Consider the following 19311-nt stretch of genomic DNA (forward strand, 5'->3'; position numbering starts at 1 on the left):
GCTCTTTTGCCCCGTAGACCCTCGTCTGTCCTCTCTCCTGCGCTTTCCCATGCCCGGATGGCTCCTCTCCTTTCGTCTACCCAGCGGCCAACAGGCAGCCCTCTGACCCGACGGAACCATGTTGACCGACTCCAACACACCCCCCCACACACACACACAACATACTGTTCGGGTCAAACCCTCAAAACCGCGGTTAAACCGCAAGCAGGACCGTGGAGGGGTGGAGGCCCGGAGAGGCGCGAAAACACTTCAGGGTCCAAGGTGCGTGGTCTGGGCGGAGGCGGGGCGCGAAGCCAGACCCGACCGCCTGGTTCCTCCCCAGCCCGCGAGGGGGCGCCGCATCCCCATGACAACGCGGACCCCCCCCCCCATTCCCTGGAGGGCAGCGCCCGGGGCTAATCTGCCCTGGAGACTGTGGGCGGTGCCCTCGATGTTGGAGCCCCGAGTTGCGGGTCAGCTCCCCCGAGGGGCGCAAGCATCCAGAGTGTCCGACGCCCCAGGTGGTGACCCCCGCACGTCGCCGCTGGGTGACCGGCCCGGGGCGGGCGGCTCGGACCCACCACGATTGGCTGCTTCCCCGTGACATCACGCGGCTCGGGGAAAAGTGCGAGCGTGAGCGCGAGTCGGAGCCACAGCGCCGGGAGCTGCAGGCGGAGCAGGGGCCGCCCCTTGGCACCCCGTCCCCGCCCCGGGCCCACCGCCCAGTATACCTTTCCGCCGACTCGCGGGGCCCCTCGTCTGTCCCGCCGTCTGTCTGGCGCGAGGGGAGCAGGACAGAGGCAGCAGGTGAGTGACTCCCCAGCGGCGCGGGGGCGGGGGTCTTGGTTGCAAGGGGAGGATATGGGGCTCCGGGACCCTTTGAGGGGCTCCAGGACTGGGTTCGGCTGGGACAGGGTCCCAGACCGCTTCAAAGGGCGAGAGGGTTGAGGAGAGCCCCGCAGTGGGAGACCCCGCCGGGAGAAAGGCCCGGGTCCCGGAAAGGCGCACCTCGGAAGAAAGATGGACATTCAGGAGATGCGGGTGCAGGAATTCCCGCCCATAGCCCCAGTCCCGGAGCGGGCAGCCGTCGGGTCAGGACCCCACACTCCCTCACTGCCTCCCGCTGGCAGCTCTTTGCAGGGCGCGGGCGCTGGAGCCCCAAGGCGCCCTTTTCCCTCTGGTATCCCTGTCTTCTCCACCTTGGCGGACCTGGAGCTGCCAGCCCACTCTAGCCCATGGAGTCCTACATCAGCGACCTTGAGCCCCGACGGAAAACACCCCTGTTCTCTCCTAGTACCCCTCCCCCTCTCCAGGACTAACCCCCGCTGTTGCCCAACCTCAAAGCCCAGATCCATTCTCAAGGCCTCCCCACCCTTCCAGACTTTGGGGGGAAGAGTCGGGCACAATGTCAGGGCTCAATACTCTGAGCCCCTCTCCCTCCCCATAAGTACAGAGCTTCCTCTCCACCCCAGGGACAGATCCCCGGGTCATAGCTTTCCTAGGGCCCGAGTGACCGCTTTAAAACAGAGAGCGTACCCGCCAAACCACTCCACGGGCGCCCAGAGCACCCCATCCGGTCTTGTTCCTGGCAGGGGAAGGGATGTGCCCACGCCCAGAGGCTGTTGGAACTGCGTGCTAGGGGGTTGTTGGGAGGGCGGGGCACTGGAGATCCTGGGTCCCTTCTACCAGGACCGACACCTGGAGGAGCCTACCCGGACTGGCCCCAAGGGTAAGACCCGAGGTGGCCCTCGAGGTACGCCTGAGCCCAGGGATAGAGAAATCCCTGCCTGTTTTGACCAATGGGACTAGACAGGGCCTCTTCAGCGGATGCAGGCGCAGTAAAGAATACTGCATTCTTCGGACCCAAGCCTAGACTAGGCTTCCCATTCGGCTGTACTGCCCCCCCTCCCCCGCTCTCAACGCGTAGGGCACCTCAAGTTGAGCCCGGTGTCCCTCAAGGCCCTATTGAGCGACTATCGCAGACGCCCCTCGACAGAAGTCAGTCCAAGGCAGGGACTCCGCGGCGAGCTGCATCCTTCAGAATGAGGACAGGACCAGGTGCCCCGAGGCTAAGATATTGGTTCGAAAGTCAGGGGTTCATCGCAGCCCATATTTGGGGCTTGCCTTAACCCTTTCCCCACCCACAGGCCGGGTGCGACTCAGGCGCTGCCTACTGACGGACCCTCTTAATGTTCAATCGCCCCACCACGGGCGTGGGAATGACTGGTCAGTCACTCCTGGCGTTTGCTCATGTACACAAGTTCGCAGGTACAGCCTTCTGAGTCGTGTGCATCGTCCTGGCCACAGCACCCCAGGCACGCACACGCATGCACATGCACGTGTCCACATGGCCCGGGCATGCTCACGTGCTCACAGGCGCACTGGTATCCAGGCGTGGTGGTGCACACATTTGGCACATGCAGACAGCTACTAGTGTCTACTCGCGTTCCCACCCACACGTTCCTTGCTGGGTCCTTTGTGGGGTGATGGTGGAATCCCGACGCCCTAAATTTTCCTACCCTAGAATCCGTAGTCGAACCCTAGGAAAACTTGGTGGCAGCGGAGGGTGGAGTATGTTGATGTCCCCCTCTTTTCTCCTCGTCTCTTCCAGGAGACGCCCCGCCAGAGGGCTTCTCTGTGTGACCGATTGCGGTAGAAGTTGTGGACCTGGTGAAAGGCACCCGGGCCTCGGAGTCCACAGCTAGCACCCAGGGACCGACATTGCCATCTAGTGGTGTGCACAGCCCAGGGCGACCGCTGCTGGCCTTTCCAGATCCCTGTTAGACCAGATTCCAGAAAAATGTGCCAGAGGGTGCTGCTGTCAGAATGTCGAAAGGGAATCAGAAGGGTCAGGGAAGACAGCTGGGACTGAGTTAAGAAAACTGAACTTCACCTCCTGTCTGCAGCTGGCAGGGCCCCAGGAGGACTAAGCCACCCACCATTCATCTGGTCACTTGTCAAGGATGTGCCCTGCCTCACTGAGGACAAAAGGTCAACCTGTCCAGGAAACCCAAGTGAGGGAGCTGCCTGGAATGTAAGGGTTCCTTATCTAAGGTTCACCTGGTGAGTCTCTCTGCTGGGAGGGGGGCATAGAATATCAGCTGAACACTAGTACCTTGGCCATCATGAGGTGTCTCTTGGTTCTAATCCTGTCCTGGTCAGGATTTACAAACTGGATGACTTATGTCAAGCTCAATAGCATGATCCTGCACTATAAGAGGACATTTACATCTGTAAAATGAGGCTACCAATGTACCTACCTACCTTTTTCTTTAATGTAGCCATTAAACCTGATAAAATACAGGAAAAGCCCAGAGAGGGTTTGTGACTCATGTTAGCACTCAATAAATAAGAGCTATCATGTTTTCCTATCACCATGACCATCTTATCCCGCTGACTGTTCTACCCTAGAAGGCTAAAATGAGGGTTTTCTTTTTTTTTTCTTTTTTTGGTCTTTTTGAGACAGGGGCTCCCTGTAGCCTGGATTCGCTATGGAGACCAGGCTGGCCTTGAACTCTCAGAGATCTGCCTGCTTCTACCTCCCGAGTGCTGGGATTAAAGGCGTGCGCCACCATGCTCGGCATAAAATGAGGGTTTTCTTGGTGCGCATTAATGGATCCTTGCCTGGCTACCCCTGTCCCTGCCTGCAGGTGCCCTGGGGAAAGGTAACTTCTCTGTACTTGATGCCCCATCTCCCAATCCTTTAGTCAGGAGGCTGCCACCTGAGGCTCCATTTTAGATGCCCTCAGAGCTGAACAGGACTGTGGAGACTCTGGAAAGAACAACCTACCTGGCCTTTGCCCTTGACTTCCCGTGTGACCTTGGAGTTGTCATTACTTCCTCTCAGCCTGTCCTCCTTTGACCCAATGATTTAGACCAGAGAACTTGAACTCAGGCTAGGAGGCAGGGTCTTGTAAAAGGTGGAACTGGAAGACTGGGACCGGGCTTGGGGGCACCCTGACACATGTGTGCAGCCAAGTGCCATTTCTAGTTGGAGAGCAAGCTGAGGTGCTAGCTGGATCCCTGCTCTTCAGAGGCTGTGTTGGGACAGGATCTTTTCTACGTTGCAGATGAGAGAACTAGGTATGAGGGCAGATCGCTTGCCTCAGGATGTACAGCTAACCCTTGTTGGCCCTCTATTGAACCCAGGCTGCAGACTTGGTGCATCTTCCTCCGCAGCCAGCTGCCGCACCGCACCCTTTCTTCCTCTTTCACACACACAGACGCACAGAACTGCGTATATGACCTGCGTGTGGCTGAGATGGGGCCCGTGTGCGTATGTGGAATGGCTGTGTGTTGGCGGGTGTGAAGGAGGCTGGGCTGAGCGGCTGCCCTGGCACAGTGTACTGGGCGTGGGCCTCCCTCACATGTATGGAAGAGGAAGGGGAGGAGGAGAGCTGAAGGGAGCCTAGTGGGAGGGAAGGCAGGTTCAGGGGAGGGGCCTTGGGGGTCCCCAAGTGGGCCACCCTCTGTGTGGGAATGTGTAAAGGTGAGGAAGAGCAGACTCAGGGGCTAGCTGCAGATTCTCTCTGGGGTAATCCCCTCATCTCTTGGGTTCTGGGGTGGGGTACTTGGGAAGTCCAGTTGGACCTTTCTCAGCTGATGGGCTTGTTACGTTTCTGATTTCTCAGGGTGATAGAGCTGACAGCCCGTAGCTGCCCCTGCACTGCCCATTCATTCCCTAGGGCTGGAGAGGGGAAGAAGAATATCTAATGTCAGCCCACTAGTTCTCGCCCTCTTTCTTCTGCCAGTGCTCAGCTCCTACCTCCCCTCCTCTAGTCTCTGAGTAGTCTCCCCCACCCTTAGAATCAGCAGGCCTAGTGTCTTAGTCATAGGACTGCCCTCCCTGTACCCCAAATACACCCCACCAACAACAGAACTTCAAGGAAATGTGGAAACTTGCTTAGGTTATTTAACACCTCTGTACCTGTTTCCTCCTTTGTAAGTAGTAAAAAATAAAATATCAGCCACCTAGGTTTGTTGTTAAGATGCAGTGAGTTAACGCTATAAAAGTGTAGAAAGTGCCAGGTACTTAGATTTTAGCTGCTAATATATATACCTTTGTATTGTTGTCTTCAGCATAGCGATGGGAGAATGAGTCTATCTTGGTGATATTTGGTTTAGTGAGGATGTAGCTCAGTGATAGAGTCTTGGGTTTGATTCTGAGTACCCAAAAGGGACAGAGAGGTTGGAGGAAGGACATGACCCACTGAACAAATGAAAAAAATACCTTTCCTCACTGCCCACCTTCAGGTCTCTGGAACTATTCTTCCCGTTCCCTTTACTTCCCTGAGCTCCATCCACACGGGCCTGCCTCAAGTCTGGTCTTCTGGGTCTTACTTTTCCCTTCACCCTTGTGTGGACCATGCATCACAATTCTCATGATTGCCTCCTTGTCATCATCTCCTGGGTGAGGCCCATGATCACCCAAGTAGGAACAAGCCCTCTCCTGTCTTCTGACTCACTCCTACCTTCTTTCTGCCTTATTTTCTTTCTAGCACAGTTTTGTTGTTGTTGTTGTTGTTGCTCACATGTCTGTCACCCCACAAACTAGACTATATGCTCTGAGATGGAAGCCGTGTGTGTTTCATTTGCTTCTGTAATCTCAGTTCTGAAAACAGTATTTGGCCTTAGGAGGCCCTCAGTAAATTTTGGGTGGATAAGCTCTGGAATGGTGGGACAGAGAGTGCCCTGACAGTCTCCTGGATGATGTTTTTGTCACCGTGATTCCAGTTTACCTCTGCATAACACCCATCCTCTTCAACTGTTCACCCATTTTCTGTCTCCTTCCTCCTCCAGCCCCTCCCCACCTGTATTGAAGTTCAGAATGGCGAACTTCACACCGGTCAATGGCAGCTCAGCCAACCAGTCTGTGCGCCTGCTCATATCAACCCCCAGCCACCTTGAGACAGTGGAGATGGTATTCATTGCCACAGTGACAGGCTCACTGAGCCTGGTGACTGTTGTGGGCAACATCCTGGTGATGCTGTCCATCAAGGTCAATAGGCAGTTGCAGACGGTCAACAACTACTTCCTATTCAGCCTGGCATGTGCTGATCTCATCATAGGTGCATTCTCCATGAACCTCTACACCTTGTACATCATCAAGGGCTACTGGCCCCTGGGTGCCGTGGTCTGTGACCTGTGGCTGGCCCTGGACTATGTGGTGAGCAATGCCTCCGTCATGAACCTTCTTATCATCAGCTTTGACCGCTACTTCTGCGTCACCAAGCCTCTTACCTACCCCGCCCGCCGCACCACCAAGATGGCAGGCCTCATGATTGCAGCTGCCTGGGTCCTGTCTTTTGTGCTCTGGGCACCTGCCATCTTGTTCTGGCAGTTTGTAGTGGGTAAGAGGACAGTGCCTGATAACCAGTGCTTCATCCAGTTCCTGTCGAACCCAGCAGTGACCTTTGGTACAGCCATTGCTGCCTTCTACCTGCCTGTGGTTATTATGACAGTGCTGTATATTCACATCTCACTGGCCAGCCGCAGCCGAGTCCACAAGCATCGACCTGAGGGCCCCAAGGAGAAGAAGGCAAAAACTCTGGCTTTCCTTAAGAGCCCCCTGATGAAGCAGAGCATCAAGAAAGCTCCACCTGGAGGAGCTTCTCGGGAGGAACTACATAATGGGAAGCTAGAGGAGGCCCCTCCACCAGCCCTGCCCCCGCCACCACGCCCAGTGCCAGACAAGGACACCTCCAATGAGTCCAGTTCTGGTAGTGCCACCCAGAACACCAAGGAACGACCGCCTACAGAGCTGTCCACCACAGAGGCTACGACTCCTGCCCTGTCTGCCCCTACCCTGCAGCCACGGACCCTCAACCCAGCCTCCAAATGGTCCAAGATTCAGATTGTAACAAAGCAGACGGGCAGTGAATGTGTGACAGCCATTGAGATTGTGCCTGCCACACCAGCTGGCATGCGTCCAGCGGCCAATGTGGCACGGAAGTTCGCCAGCATTGCTCGCAACCAGGTGCGCAAGAAGAGGCAAATGGCAGCCCGGGAGCGCAAAGTGACGCGGACCATCTTTGCCATCCTGCTGGCCTTCATCCTCACCTGGACACCCTACAATGTCATGGTCCTGGTGAACACCTTCTGCCAGAGCTGCATCCCCGAGAGAGTGTGGTCCATCGGCTACTGGCTCTGCTACGTCAACAGTACCATCAACCCTGCCTGCTATGCGCTCTGCAATGCCACTTTCAAAAAGACCTTCCGGCACCTGCTGTTATGCCAATATCGGAACATCGGCACGGCCAGGTAGGCAGGCAGGTGCCCTAGGAGGTGCTGGTGTCATGAGTGTGTGCCGGGGACCACATGGCTCACTGGCTGTGAAGAGAGTAGGTGGCCCCATTCCGTGTTTGCATCTGCTGAAGAGAGCAGGTCTCCTAGACACTGTGAGGCCCAAGAAGAGGCTCTGCTGGGTTTGGAGACCAGATCTCTGCTCACACCCAAAAGGTTCAGCCCAGGGAGTGTCTGCACTAGGACCACCTGGCCCACATGTTACCCTGCCTCAGGAAGCTGGGGGACACTGGCTGAAACGATATTACTGTCAAGACCAACCATCAGCAGATCTAGAATGGAGGACAGGGGCCAGGAGCATCTTGGGAGGAGCAAAGGAGCCAGGCTTGGAAGGGTGGGATCCCCCATTCTGCTGTAATTGGTGCTTTCTGCCTCCCTTTACCCCGCATGTAGGCTCAGCCCCTACCCCCAAATCCCACTCCAGGGGCAGAAATTTCCCTGGCACTGCTGCTCAGTCAGGCTCTGGGTAGGGAGCCAGCTGGAGTACTCAGGCACCTCCCTCCCTTCCCTGGCAAGCAATCACATCAGGATGGGGCAGCTGGGAGGTCGCACTCCGGAACTTGCTGGCAACCCAGGCTGAGTCAAATAGTACCGGGTCTTATTGTCAAGAACTCTCCCCCGACTCCATATCACACAAGTGGAAGGGCCGTGTTCCCTTCCACCTTTGAGGGAGAATGGGCTCACGGGAAACAGAAAGGCATGGGCAGGCTGCGAATGGACACTTGGTGACCCACAGGTTTCAGTGATAGTGGTAGGTGAAGCAGGCAAGGTCCCTAGAACCTTTCCACTTGGCAGTGGGCTAGACCAAAAGACCTTTGACTGGATGAGGCTGAGTTCCCTTCTCTAACCCTAGCCAGCCCTGTCTGTGTGGTCCCTGGGAGAAATGAGAGCTTGAGAGGCAGGTCCTGGAAGACATTTTCATCAATGTTCTGCTTTCTCCATGAGCTTTGGGGAGCACAAGTCCTCAAATCCCTTATTATCCACCAGTCCATGCAGTCCATCTTTCCCCAACCCCCGACCCCAAACAAAGCTCCACAGCAAACTCCCCAGGAAGGGGCTTTTATATATTAAAAAGAAGCTTTTATTGGGAAAAAAAAGTCAGTTTGTTTTTTAATTTTTAGTAACAGGTATCAGAGTGGGGAAGAACACAAGAGAACACTGGGAATTAAATCCTTTGGGAGGAGGCGCAAGCTTCCCAGAATCTCCTGTCCCTCCCCACTTTGGGCACTTGGTGTGTTTTGGGGGGGGGAGAGGGCAGAGGCAGGGCATGATTGATAAAGCTAACAAGAAGATGAAAGGCACTGATGGGTTTTATCTTGGGCCTGTGGGAGACGAAGGCTCCAGGTAAGGCCAGAGGCTCTGTGGCCTCAGTCTTTTCCCTTCCCTTTCTTGGCTGGAAAACAAGAAATCCATTAATGAGTTAGGCGACCCAGGAGAGACCCACCTCCTAACACTATGTGTGCATTAAGGAGGGAAAGCCCTGCCCCCTAGTGGTCTTTGATCAGTTGACCTGGACGCGGGTGGGATAGAGAGGCCATTGGGATTCAAGGCCCAGTTTACTCCCTCAACTTTTTATTTCCCTTTGGTCGTTTCTGGGACAGTCTTTCTCTGTAGGCTTGAACTTAAGTACTAGAATTATAGGCATGAGCCACCATGTCTGGATTTTAACTTTCTATTTTCATCCAGGCCCATAATATTTCCAGGTTCCTCACCTGGGAAGTGGGCAGACTAATGTCTGCCCTGTTAGCCTCAATGGTGGTTGTGGGTGAGGTAGCATGGTCCTCTGAAAAGTCCTTCCTTTAGTAGGGACAGAGGAAACTCCACCCCTCCCCCTCCCAGCTCAGGTGACCAAGACAAGGCTTTTCCTGGAACCCAGGCCAGATGACCCACACAAAGCACTTAGCTCTCCCTCCCTACTAGAGTTAGAGAGGGCTCAGTACCTCCTGCGGGTGGCCCTGCCCATGCCCATCTCTGGGACTGCTCGGCACACAAGAAACCAATATAGAGATGTCAAGAAGTCACTGGCCAGATCCCCAAACTTTCACATTTAACACTTCTAGGAGTAGCATTCAGGGCCAACCCCACAGCACTGGCTGACCTTTGGTCTTTGCTTTGGTCTTGGGACTGCAGGGCTTGGTCACGCGGATGGTCTCCTGGCACTGGGCATTGTACCGAACCTTCTTCAGGGTACCTTGGCGGGCTTTGGTGCCTGTTCCCACATCACACTCCCCCCAGCTCTCAAACTTGTATTTGCAGTCCGCTGATGGAAGAGTGGCCCCGGGTAAGAGAGGGGAGGGTTGTGGCCTCTCTCCACCGTCAGCCCAGGTTTTAGTGAGGCTATGCCCCCGCCCCCAGGCCCCACCTCACCTCCAAATTCCTTCTTCCAGTTGCAGGGCACCTTGCATCGGATGCGCTGGGTCTGGGTCCCGCAAGTGCCCTCCCGCAAACCCATGCCGCAGTCCTTGCTGCTGGGGGTGCAGGACCCCCAGGTCCACTCCGTGCACTCGCTCCCTGGGCTGCCCTTCTTCACCTTGTCTACAATGCGCAGGGAACGGAGTTCAGGACGCGGAGTGCAGGGAGACTCCCCAGGAGATCGCCTTCCTGGGGTTCCAAGTGGAACCCAAGAGGCCAGCTCCTAGATCTTGCGGCCTCACCTGCCCGGCCTCAGCCTTCCCCTTTGCCCTCATCCCACTCCATCCCATCACCTTTCTTTTTGGCCACCGCGGAGGTGAGCGCCAGGAGGGCGACAAGGGCTAAGAGGAGGAAGCCTCGGTGCTGCATCCTGGGGGAAGAACACGGGTTAGTCAGTCGCCCGTCCCTTTCCCCAGAGACTGTACAAAAACCTCCCTCCACTACTTAGCCCGTTTTTCCAGGTCCAAAGGGTCGGGCCGCTAAGGGGGCGGCGGAGAGAGGACTTGGGGCCGCTCTCCCGCTAGCCCGGGAAGCAGCTCCGCCCGGCATCCCGCCTCAGCCCCCGGTGGCAGCGGCCTGCACAGACGGTGGCCTGGACCGAGGAGGCCACCGCCGCCGCGTGCCCTCCACTGCCCGCGCGCTCACTCGCTCGCTGCCCGCGATGCTTCGCTCCCTCCCGCGCCGGCCCTTCCCGCTACGGCCACCTCGGCCCCTTTTGTCTCCAGAACCGGTCTGAGCCGGTCACATGGGCCCCCGCCCTCTCCCCGCCCCCCACCTTCGAGGAAGGACCCGCCCCCTCTCCTCACACCCCCGCCTCCCGCGCCTCCTGGCTCCCGCCCTGCTCGGTCCTTGTACTGTCGCCCTGCCCCTCCGGTGTCCCTCACCTTCTGATCTCAGTGGGTCTCTGGCCCCGGGGCTCCTAGTCTAGCTCATGCATTCTCTGCCCAGGGCCCATCGCGGGCTCCGGTGTTCCAGCATCCCACCCCGCCCCTCCCCCTTCCTGTCTGTGCCGGTTCCCTTTCTCCATCGGTCTCCTCCGGCCAGACCGCTCTCTGCTCCGCTAGCCTGCACTGGCCCCGGGCACCGGAGATCCAGCTAGGCGCGGCCTCGGCCTGCGCGAGGGCGGGAGTGCAGCGTGGCCCATCAAGGCCGTGCTTACCTCCTGCTCCCCCTCAGAGGGCAGGGAGGGGGCTCTGATGTGTTGGGGAGCTTGGTACCCGAGACCCCAAGATTGCTCACTGGTTGGGGGTTGGGCAGGGCGCTAGAGGTTTTTCCAGGACAGGTTTAAGGGGGAGGCTATGGGGGCTGGGGGAGGAGGAGCCCGCAGGCCTGGGTTTGGTAAAAACTTGTAGCTGACAATGGCTGAGAAGTTCCAGACTCAGGACACAGGCCTCCGGCAGCAGTAAACGCCCACCCCTGGGGCCTCAGGTTCACCTCAACCCGAACCCCCAGAACAGGCTTGGGGGAGGGGGACTGCTCCAGGATACAAGGCGAAAGGACCGAAGAATTCAGGCCTGGCCCCCGCCCCACCTCTTCCAGTTTCATTGTTATGGCCCCAGTGGGAAGCGGGAAGCAAAGGGAAATCAGCTCCGCCCCTGGCCCTAGTGGGCCAAGCTGCTGGGCAGAGGTCAAGAGCCGGGCAGGCCCACCCCAGGAAGGACCCAAATAATGGGTCAGGGCGGACAGTGGCCAATCCCCCACTCAGAGGATAACCCAGCACACTCGCTGCTCTGAGAGACCTCCACAAGAAAACAAAAAAGGGGAAAAAAAAATCCACTTTACTGAGTCACACCCAGCTGTAAACATGTCACCGCGGGAGCCCTATCCCCCACCCCAGGCCACACAGTCCAAAACGAAATTGACTGGGTACATGGGGAAGGTCATGGGGTAAGTGCCAAGCAGCAAAGGGGGAGGTGAATACAGCAGGCTCTTTAAGTTTCCAGGAGGCTCAGGGTGGATAGGTCAGGGAGGAAGGGGGCTAGGTGCCCAGAAGCTTCCAGAAGCTCCAAAGGACCAGGTAGCTTGCAAAACCTCCTGCTGAGGCGGCCTCCCTGACAGGGCTGAGCTCCTGTCCTGCCCCTCCATCTGCTGTGGTGAGGTTTTCTGTTCCCCATAAACTGGAGGATAGGTAGAGTCCAGCTCTTCAGAGTCCAGCTCTAGGTCTGAGTGGCTCCTCAGGGGGTGGTGGCATGGGGTTCCTTCCCTAGGGCAGGGTCCCCCCCCCCCCCCCCAAAACGCGCTTTGTGGTGTGGGGGCCCGCGTGGGGGGGGGGTGGGGGTTTCCTTCCCAGGGGGGGGGCCCCCCCCCCCCCGTGGCCATCCAACTGGAATGTGGCAGTAAGATGGGCAAGGAGGGTGCTAGTCCTCTGGTAGTGTCCCTGGCTGCTCCATGGACCTCTGAACTACACAGCTGTCTCCTGGTCCTCCCGCTGGATCATCTGGTAGTGCTGTCTGTTCTCCAGGTAGGCTGCCAGTTCTGTGTCCTGAGCCTTCTCAGCTCGCTGCCTGGGAGTGTCTCCCTGGACAAGAGTTGAGTTGTGATCAGAGCAAGGACCACAAGCCCAGGGTCCTGGTGGTCTTAGGAGAGGGCAAGGACTCTTCTTCCCTGCTGGTGGGGGAGGGACCACCACCCAAGCCACTAGGTCTTCCTCAGGCTCAAGTTTCACAGAGGCCTGGACTGTTGGCTGAAGGACAGCTTCAAACTTCTAAGCCCTGCCCCTAAGTTTGGGAAAGGGTGTTTTGTGTTGTGCCTGACAGCTCACCTGCTGGTCTGTCTTCATGAGGGAGGCCCCAGCTTCCACAATGTAGTGGCAGATGGTTCGATGGCCTAGGGCTGCTGCCTGGTGTAGACAGGTCTCCCCACTGAGAGAGCAGGGGCTGGCTGTGAATACTTCCAGTCCTCTGGGCCTGCCCATCTGTGTCCTCCCACCAGAAAGGGCAGAAGTTTGGGGGGATAGGAGAAGGGGGTGTCCCAAATAGGTTAGAAAGGGTTCTTAGGCTCTGAGTGACCATGACCAAAGGGTACTGAGGAAGGAAGGTGGTTTCCTGGTTAACAAGGGGGCCTATGCTCCAATACTTACTTCTCCTCCACAGCATCAAGGATCTCTGGTGGGGCTGCAGGAGACAAAGGGTAGTCAGAGGCCTGGCAATCTCTTCTCTTTCCCTTCCCATCCAGTCACAGGAACACAACTCACCATGGTCCAGCAGGTAGCGGACCACTTCCTTGCTACCAGTACTGACCGCATGGTGCAGGAGTGTGCGGCTCTGCTGGTCCCGGTGCAAGAGGTCACCTCCTGCTTGATGCAGCTCCTGGAGCTGGGGGAGGGGAGCAGAGCAGGGCGGGCCTCCTGGGAACCCTGTATATCCCAGCACACCCAGCAGGCTTACAGGCTTGAACCCAGGCACAAGCTCACACACATTATTCCCTAGGCTCTTCTGAGGGTTTCTTTGGAGTGTTATGAGAAACGATGGTAGTCTTTTCTTATCCTAGGGGTCATGGACTCCCCAGAAACCCTACTTTGGAGTCTGCAGTTCCTTTAAGACTCACCCCCTTCTAAGTACCGGGGCCAGGCTGACTGGGCTAGGAGACTACTAGGAAGACACCTACTGTGGCCTGGACAGGATTAGATGGAATGGAGAACCCAGGGGGGGAAGAGCAGATGATGGAATGACAGTGCCCTGCACTCCCCAGGATGAGGCTGAGTACTGGCGCTAGTACCTTGCAGAAGTCATTCCTCTTGGCAGCTTCAACCAGCTCTTCACCTGCACAGAATACCTGCCCATCACTCTCAGGCCAGAGACCAGGGCTTGCGTTGGTGCATGAACACTCATGTGATAATGCACCATTGTTCACAGAAGGGTACCTGCTGGGGCATGCGTGTCAAATGCTGTGCTGTGACCACATGGGACTCAATGGTTGTGCTTGTCAGCTATGTATGAACCCTGCCCCCCACTGAGTCGAACTCTCATGACCAGGAAAGTGGGGGCCCTAGAGGAAGAGGTCTCACCTCGAGGCAATGCAGCATCCCCTTGCAGTGACCTGCAAACAGAGCAGGGTGAGATGTGGCCCAGCCCAGCTAGGCCCAGCTGGCCACCCTCCCTGGCACCAACCATGGTGGCCTTCATTCTTTGAACAGAAAGAATGCATCACACACTTTGTGAGGCACTGGAGATACAGTAGGGGGCAAGATGGGGGCAAGCTTGCCCTCACAGAGCTCACATTCTAGAGACACAAATTAAGCAATAAATAAAGAATTCAGAAGTGCTATCAAAACAGAACAGGGCAGAGTGACCAGGCAGCAAGGGTGCAGGATACCTTCTAACCTTTAGATGGCATTCCTGGGAAAGAGCCCTCTCAGAGGGGAGAACCAAGCTGAGATGGGGGGTGGTTCTGGGAAGGACTGAGTGTGAAGAAGCCTGAGGCCTCAAAGAACAGAGGTAAGTGGGGTTGGACTGTGTGAGGGATAGAGAGGGGTGCTAGGGTTAGAGGCAGCCAGGTTCAGATTAGAGACAGAGGTCTGGGACTGGAGGGCTGCTGAGAAAGAAAGTTCTGGGTTTGGGAATGGCCTGTCTTTTCAGTGGTACTGTGTGGAGACCAGGCTATGAGGTGGCTGGAGGCTGGCGCAGATGGTGGGGAGCACTGAGGTGGAGGAACAGTCTAGTGTTCTTGAGTTCTCAGGTTGTAGGTAAAGACAGAAATTCTAAGCCAGCAGATGCAATTTAAAGCCAGAGGAATGATGGTGGTGGTGGGAGTCTAGGACTCACCGGGGTGTAGGGGAGCAAGGGGAGGCAGGGAGAGGGGAGGTAGGGGTGGGAAGGTCAGGCCGGGCCGATGCCCCAAGCAGCTCAGGGTCCAGGATATAAATCTCGTCCTGGGCGATCTCTGTCACATAGTTGAGGTGCTCCTGTGGGTGAGGAGGTCAGTCAGAACTGAGGATTAGCACCAGGCACATGGCCCTCCAGGTAGGTCCCCCTGACAGGGGCTTAAGGGCAGGCAAGAGCAGCAGACCTGGAGAAGCCATACTAGGAGGCAAGGCAGGCACTGGAGTGGAAGTGGTAGTCCCTGATCACACCTCCTTTCTTTCCATTCTTGCCCAAGCACAGTCTCTGACCTCTCTGTGTAGCACTCACCAGCCAGGCAACTACTTTCCTCTGCCAAGTCTTTCCCAGGTGATCTAGCCCTAGCTATTTTCTTCTGCTTCCCTGGATAGCACTGTGCTTTCCGGGCCTCCCTTCCACCCACCCAGCAAGCCTTTTCTGGGTACGCCAGCTCCCTTTTCTGTTGGCACTATCCTTGTCCGTTCCAGGGGGGTGGGGGCACGTGCTCCATGGCCACAGGCATGTGAGTATGTTGTGGCCAAGAAGCTTCGGGGAGCACATTTGACTTCTGCAGCTAACAGAGAGGCCTGCAGAGCTGTAGTGTGGGGTGCAGAGACTGGCTGTAGATGGAGAAGGTCTGCAGTGCTTACCTGGGCCCGGTCGATCCTGTAGAAGCGGCTGGCAGTAGTAGCTGGGAAGAGATGGCTGGCTGAAGACGAAGGAGGTCCTTGTCCCAGCCGGAGTTTTCTGCTGCCCAACCCAGGCTTTCCCAGGGAGGACCAGCATGACAGAGCCCAAAATTTCCAGGAACAAACCCTTCTAGGCAGACTTACCATCCAGGAAACACCACTTAGAGGACAGTGTGTGGCACATCAGGGACTTGGCTCCAGCACCATCGGACTCCTATTGAGACAGAAGCAAGGGTCAGGGTGGGCCAGAGCTGGGCTGAGCTGGGAAGGGAGTTCGGGTGCCCCCCACCTTTCCTGTACCCCAATGATTACCTGCTGGAGCCTCTCGATGTGGGCACGGCAGAGCTCCAGATCGCTGTCTCCAGGGACCACCACAGTTCCCAGAGGCACAGCTGGAGGACAGAGCAGCACTTCAGCAGCTGGCTCTCCTCACTGCTTGTCTGCAGGGGCCCAGCAGCTCCTACTCCTCCCTGCCCCAGCCCTGCTGCCACTCACAGGCCTCCTTGAGTTGCTCCTTGTCATAATGTAGGGCCTCATAGTCGTGCATACTGACTCTGCTCACCTGGATCCGCAGCTGCTCAGGAACTGGCTGCTGGCTGTGAGGCAGGGCCAATGATAGGGGACTAAGCAAGGGTCCTGCCCAGGATACCAATCCTTAGCTAGGCACCGACCAAGTGCTGAGAGGGACATCCTACCTCCCCCCCACCTCCAAGCCCTGTCAGTCCCCTGCCTTTTTCCCTTCTTCTTTTGGTCAGGGCAACCTACAGCTTCGTAATGTTACCACTGAGCCATATCCCCAGACCACTAGCCTCCTTTTGCAGGGAAACCAAGGCTCAAAGGATGGTGCCTAGACTCAGGTCCCATGACACACAATGGCTAGCGTGGGACCTACTCGCTGTGCAATGGGGCAGCACTCCGGCGCTTGGCCTTCTGCACCATGGTGGCCTGGTTACGCAGGGCGATTCGAATACGTGAGGCTGCAAGCTTGCAGGGCTCACCGTCCACCTGCACAGGGATGGCCTTGGCCGTAGTGAGCAGCACCTCTCGGCACTGTGTCAGCCGCTCGCCGTGCCCACCCACCTGGAGTGCTGCCTGTGGGCACAGGAACCTCAGGTCAGGTGGTGGGTAGGGCAAGCTCTGCTCCTTCCAAAGATACTCTGACAAGGGCACCAGAGGCAAGAGGGACCCCTAGACAGAATGCAGAGTGGAGGGGAGAAGGACCTCATCTAGCTAGGGAAGGAGAGAGAGGCACTGAAGACTCCCTCATCAAATGGGAAACGAAAGTACCCCCACACACACATAAAGAAAAAGGGGGCTGGAGAAATAGCTCAGCAGTTAAGAGCACTGGCTGCTGCTTATCCAGAGGACACCCATTTGGTTCCCAGCACTGATATAGTGGCTAATAACCATCTATAACTCCAGTTTCAGAGGATCCAATGCCCTCCTCTGTGGGCACTGCATGACATGCAGGCAAAACATTCATACACATAAAATAAAAAATAAAATTTTTTAAAAAAGAGAAAGGATGAGCATCACTGTCTAGCCAGAGAACAGGAAACACTGAGCCTTGGGCCAGACAAAGGAGCTAGGTAATCCCTCTACCCTGGCCAGCTGAGGGAAGGTAGGTACAAAGCAGGGCCAGGCCCCCTCACCAGGGATGTCATGGTGAAGCCAATGACCTCAAGGTAGCCATCATCATGCCTCTGGGGCTCGAAGTCATGGTGCTCCCCAGGATGGCCCCAGGGCATGGTGCCTGCACAGTACCTAAGGGGAGGCAACAGGATGGGCTGTGGCATGGCCTCTGCAGGAAGGGCCAGTAGAGGGATGGGACACCCTCCTCACCTGGGGATGTTCAGGAAAACGATGCACTGGGGTTTCAGGTCCTGAATCTTGGGGGTCAGGTCCATTCCATCACACTACACACAAGAACAGGGACATGTTGGGGCACAGACATGCCCATGGGCCTTCCTCCTGCTGGGCCCTCCATTCTGCTTGTTGGCCAGTCCTACTCACCACCACTCGGATGTGCTTGGCTAAGTCCTTGGAGCTGCCCATCAGGAAGTCAGAAAAGGCTGTCTGTGGGAGAGAAAGGATGTCACCATTTTGTGAAAAGGGCCTTCCCTCATCATGCCATAGGGCTCCTGTGACCTGACACACAGGTCAACCTAGAGGAGGAGATGCTGGCTGGCCCCAGACTCACTCCGGCATAGAACATCTTATTCCGAAAGCGGCTGTTGAACTTCTCTGGGTTGGCCTCTGGGTGGAGACAACAAATAAGGGGTGGAGAGGGGAATTCAGTCAACCTGCCCTCCCAGGTTAGGGTGGGGAAGGAGACATGGGAGCAAGGTGTAATAATCCTCCTTGGGACACTCCTGCACCCTCCCTGCCTCCCCTGGCCTCTCAACGCTCCCTCGGCAGGAGGTTGCCAACCTCGAGACTCATGAAACTCCAGGGTGACATGGGCATCAAAGCCCAGGCTGAAGTAGTTGTTGAAGACATCCAGGGGCAGCTAGAAAAAGGGCAAGGTTCAGAAATGAGGGAAGAGGCCTCACAGTGTCTCTCCTCCCAAAGCCAAGACTAGCAGCCACTGTTCTCAGTATACTGACTTTTAGAGGCTTTTCTGCCCAGTGAACAATGTGCCAAAGCTTCTCCCAACCAGTAGGGAGGCCTGACCCTTCTAGGGGAGGCTCCTCTGAGGACCTACTAGGTTCCCACAGTGCTTTGTCCCCACTGCATGAACTCCAGGAGTAGGGACTCATTCTTGCCATAGGGCTCAGAACTGAGCCTGGCATTAGGAGGCTCTTGGTAAGCAAGTGCCAGGTGGCTGAATAAGAAACCATCTTGTGAAGTAGATAACATTATTCTCCTGGGACAGAAAGAGGCTGGAGTTTGGAAAACTTCAGAGACTAGCTCGTATTCCTAGAATCAGTGAGCGTGTGGAGTCTTGTCAGGTCTCAGTGAACCCCAGACCCTTGAGCCCCCTGCCCAATGGCCCTGACCTACCCTGTCAGTGGCCCCCTCATCTCTATCCTCAGGTCCTGCCTCAGGGTTAGGTTCAGCTCGGAGGTCCCAGCGATCCAGCTGCACCACATTCCCCTCCTCTACATGAGAAAGGATCTTTGATACAGGTTCATCTGTGTAGCCCTGGTGAAAGGAAGGCAAGACTGAGCCCTTCCTATGGTCAGAAGTTATCCCTCCTCCCTGGCAACCCTGTTCCCAAGGGTGCTTACCCCGCCCCAGTTGAGGGTGCGGGCCAGGTCATTGCCAGTACCCAGGGGCAGGATGGCCACAGGGGGTGGTGGTTTTAAGCGCAACTGGTCCAGGGTGGAGAGAATCCAGCCAACCTGGGTGAGAGCCCAGGAGAAGAGGTGAGTCAGGCATAACAGGGGGATCTGTGCATCAGGCATGAACCCCACTCAGTGAACTCACTGTGCCATCACCCCCGCACGCCAGAATCCGCAAATTGTGCACCTTTCGGTACATTTCCAGCCTGGATTGGGAAGACAAGGATGGGGTCAGGAGATGTGTGTCATGGCCCAGAGCCAGGCCAAGTCCCCACTGCCCCCTGAGAACCTTGACAAGTACTTACGCATCCTTAGGTCCTCCCTGGCTCAAGTCAAAGACTTGCCGGGGATTGAGATACCAGAGGAAAGACTGGATAATCTTAGCACCCTGCATGGATACAGAGTTGAGGGGTAATGAGGAGAGGATGAGGGAAGCAGGGGTATGAGGGGGCACAGAGAGAAGGATATGACTGTGAAAACCAGGCATGGTAAGGGGTGGGGAGTGGTTATGGGATAGAGCCTTCTCAGGGACCCTGAGAAAGAAGGGTAGGGGCCGAAGCCCAAAATGGTCAGTGGGAACAACTGTGGACAGGTGGGTATGAACCCAACCACACCTCCCCAGGCTCTCAGTGGGTGGAAGGTTGTACTTACCTGGTTGCCCCCACTCTTGGGGTTCACAAACACCAGCAGGGGCTTCATGAGGGGTGATGGAGTGGGCCTGATGATGAAAGGTTTCCAGCGGCCCTCCTGGGACATACAAAGAGCCAATAGGACTCTCTTGTGCTCTGGAGACCTTAGCCTCCTTTTCAGCAGAACTCCCCCCAGCCC

At 56.6% G+C, this 19311-nt stretch overlaps 3 protein-coding genes across 19 annotated transcripts in view; 1 reads left to right on the forward strand and 2 right to left on the reverse strand.

Moving 5' to 3' along the window:
* The first annotated feature begins 610 nt into the window (after positions 1-610).
* On the forward strand, positions 611-8565 carry Chrm4 (cholinergic receptor muscarinic 4). Of its 4 annotated transcripts, none has more exons than XM_008851575.3 (3): positions 611-786; positions 2591-3042; positions 5779-8565. In XM_008851575.3, the coding sequence occupies exon 3, from the start codon at positions 5807-5809 to the stop codon at positions 7241-7243; it is 1437 nt and encodes a 478-aa protein (XP_008849797.1). In that variant the 5' UTR covers positions 611-786; positions 2591-3042; positions 5779-5806; the 3' UTR covers positions 7244-8565. The 4 variants fall into 4 exon arrangements, with proteins under 4 accessions (XP_008849797.1, XP_008849795.1, XP_008849798.1 ...); XM_008851573.3 differs by having other exon boundaries at positions 2886-3042; XM_017802813.2 differs by lacking the exon at positions 611-786 and adding an exon at positions 2133-2247.
* On the reverse strand, positions 8340-10506 carry Mdk (midkine). Of its 2 annotated transcripts, none has more exons than XM_008851572.3 (5): positions 10339-10506; positions 9987-10063; positions 9649-9816; positions 9380-9541; positions 8340-8674 (listed from the first exon to the last, which is right to left on the reverse strand). In XM_008851572.3, the coding sequence occupies exons 2-5, from the start codon at positions 10060-10062 to the stop codon at positions 8649-8651; spliced, it is 432 nt and encodes a 143-aa protein (XP_008849794.1). In that variant the 5' UTR covers position 10063; positions 10339-10506; the 3' UTR covers positions 8340-8648. The 2 variants fall into 2 exon arrangements, with proteins under 2 accessions (XP_008849794.1, XP_029411094.1); XM_029555234.1 differs by lacking the exon at positions 10339-10506 and adding an exon at positions 10219-10237.
* Positions 10507-11450: 944 nt separating this feature from the next.
* The window catches only part of Dgkz (diacylglycerol kinase zeta), a 64998-nt gene continuing 57137 nt past the window's right edge, over positions 11451-19311 (reverse strand). For 7 of the 13 annotated variants that reach the window (XM_029555231.1, XM_029555226.1, XM_029555230.1 and 4 more), the window contains 23 exons: positions 19135-19230; positions 18789-18871; positions 18629-18689; positions 18430-18543; positions 18203-18343; positions 17630-17708; positions 17400-17455; positions 17213-17275; positions 17042-17115; positions 16852-16963; positions 16092-16291; positions 15695-15795; positions 15512-15591; positions 15344-15413; positions 15161-15219; positions 14457-14596; positions 13700-13731; positions 13411-13454; positions 12887-13007; positions 12773-12806; positions 12455-12554; positions 12005-12211; positions 11451-11922 (listed from right to left, as the gene is read on the reverse strand). In XM_029555231.1, coding sequence (XP_029411091.1) covers positions 12095-12211; positions 12455-12554; positions 12773-12806; positions 12887-13007; positions 13411-13454; positions 13700-13731; positions 14457-14596; positions 15161-15219; positions 15344-15413; positions 15512-15591; positions 15695-15795; positions 16092-16291; positions 16852-16963; positions 17042-17115; positions 17213-17275; positions 17400-17455; positions 17630-17708; positions 18203-18343; positions 18430-18543; positions 18629-18689; positions 18789-18871; positions 19135-19230 — 1977 coding nt within the window. In that variant the 3' untranslated portion in view covers positions 11451-11922; positions 12005-12094. The remainder of the gene's footprint in view (positions 11923-12004; positions 12212-12454; positions 12555-12772; positions 12807-12886; positions 13008-13410; positions 13455-13699; positions 13732-14456; positions 14597-15160; positions 15220-15343; positions 15414-15511; positions 15592-15694; positions 15796-16091; positions 16292-16851; positions 16964-17041; positions 17116-17212; positions 17276-17399; positions 17456-17629; positions 17709-18202; positions 18344-18429; positions 18544-18628; positions 18690-18788; positions 18872-19134; positions 19231-19311) is intronic. The other 6 variants (XM_029555232.1, XM_017802812.2, XM_029555227.1 and 3 more) reach the window with 1 other exon arrangement.

The sequence above is a fragment of the Nannospalax galili genome, unplaced genomic scaffold, assembly GCF_000622305.1.
Source record: "Nannospalax galili isolate Female #2095 unplaced genomic scaffold, S.galili_v1.0 scaffold2046, whole genome shotgun sequence".
Classification (NCBI taxonomy): domain Eukaryota; kingdom Metazoa; phylum Chordata; class Mammalia; order Rodentia; family Spalacidae; genus Nannospalax; species Nannospalax galili.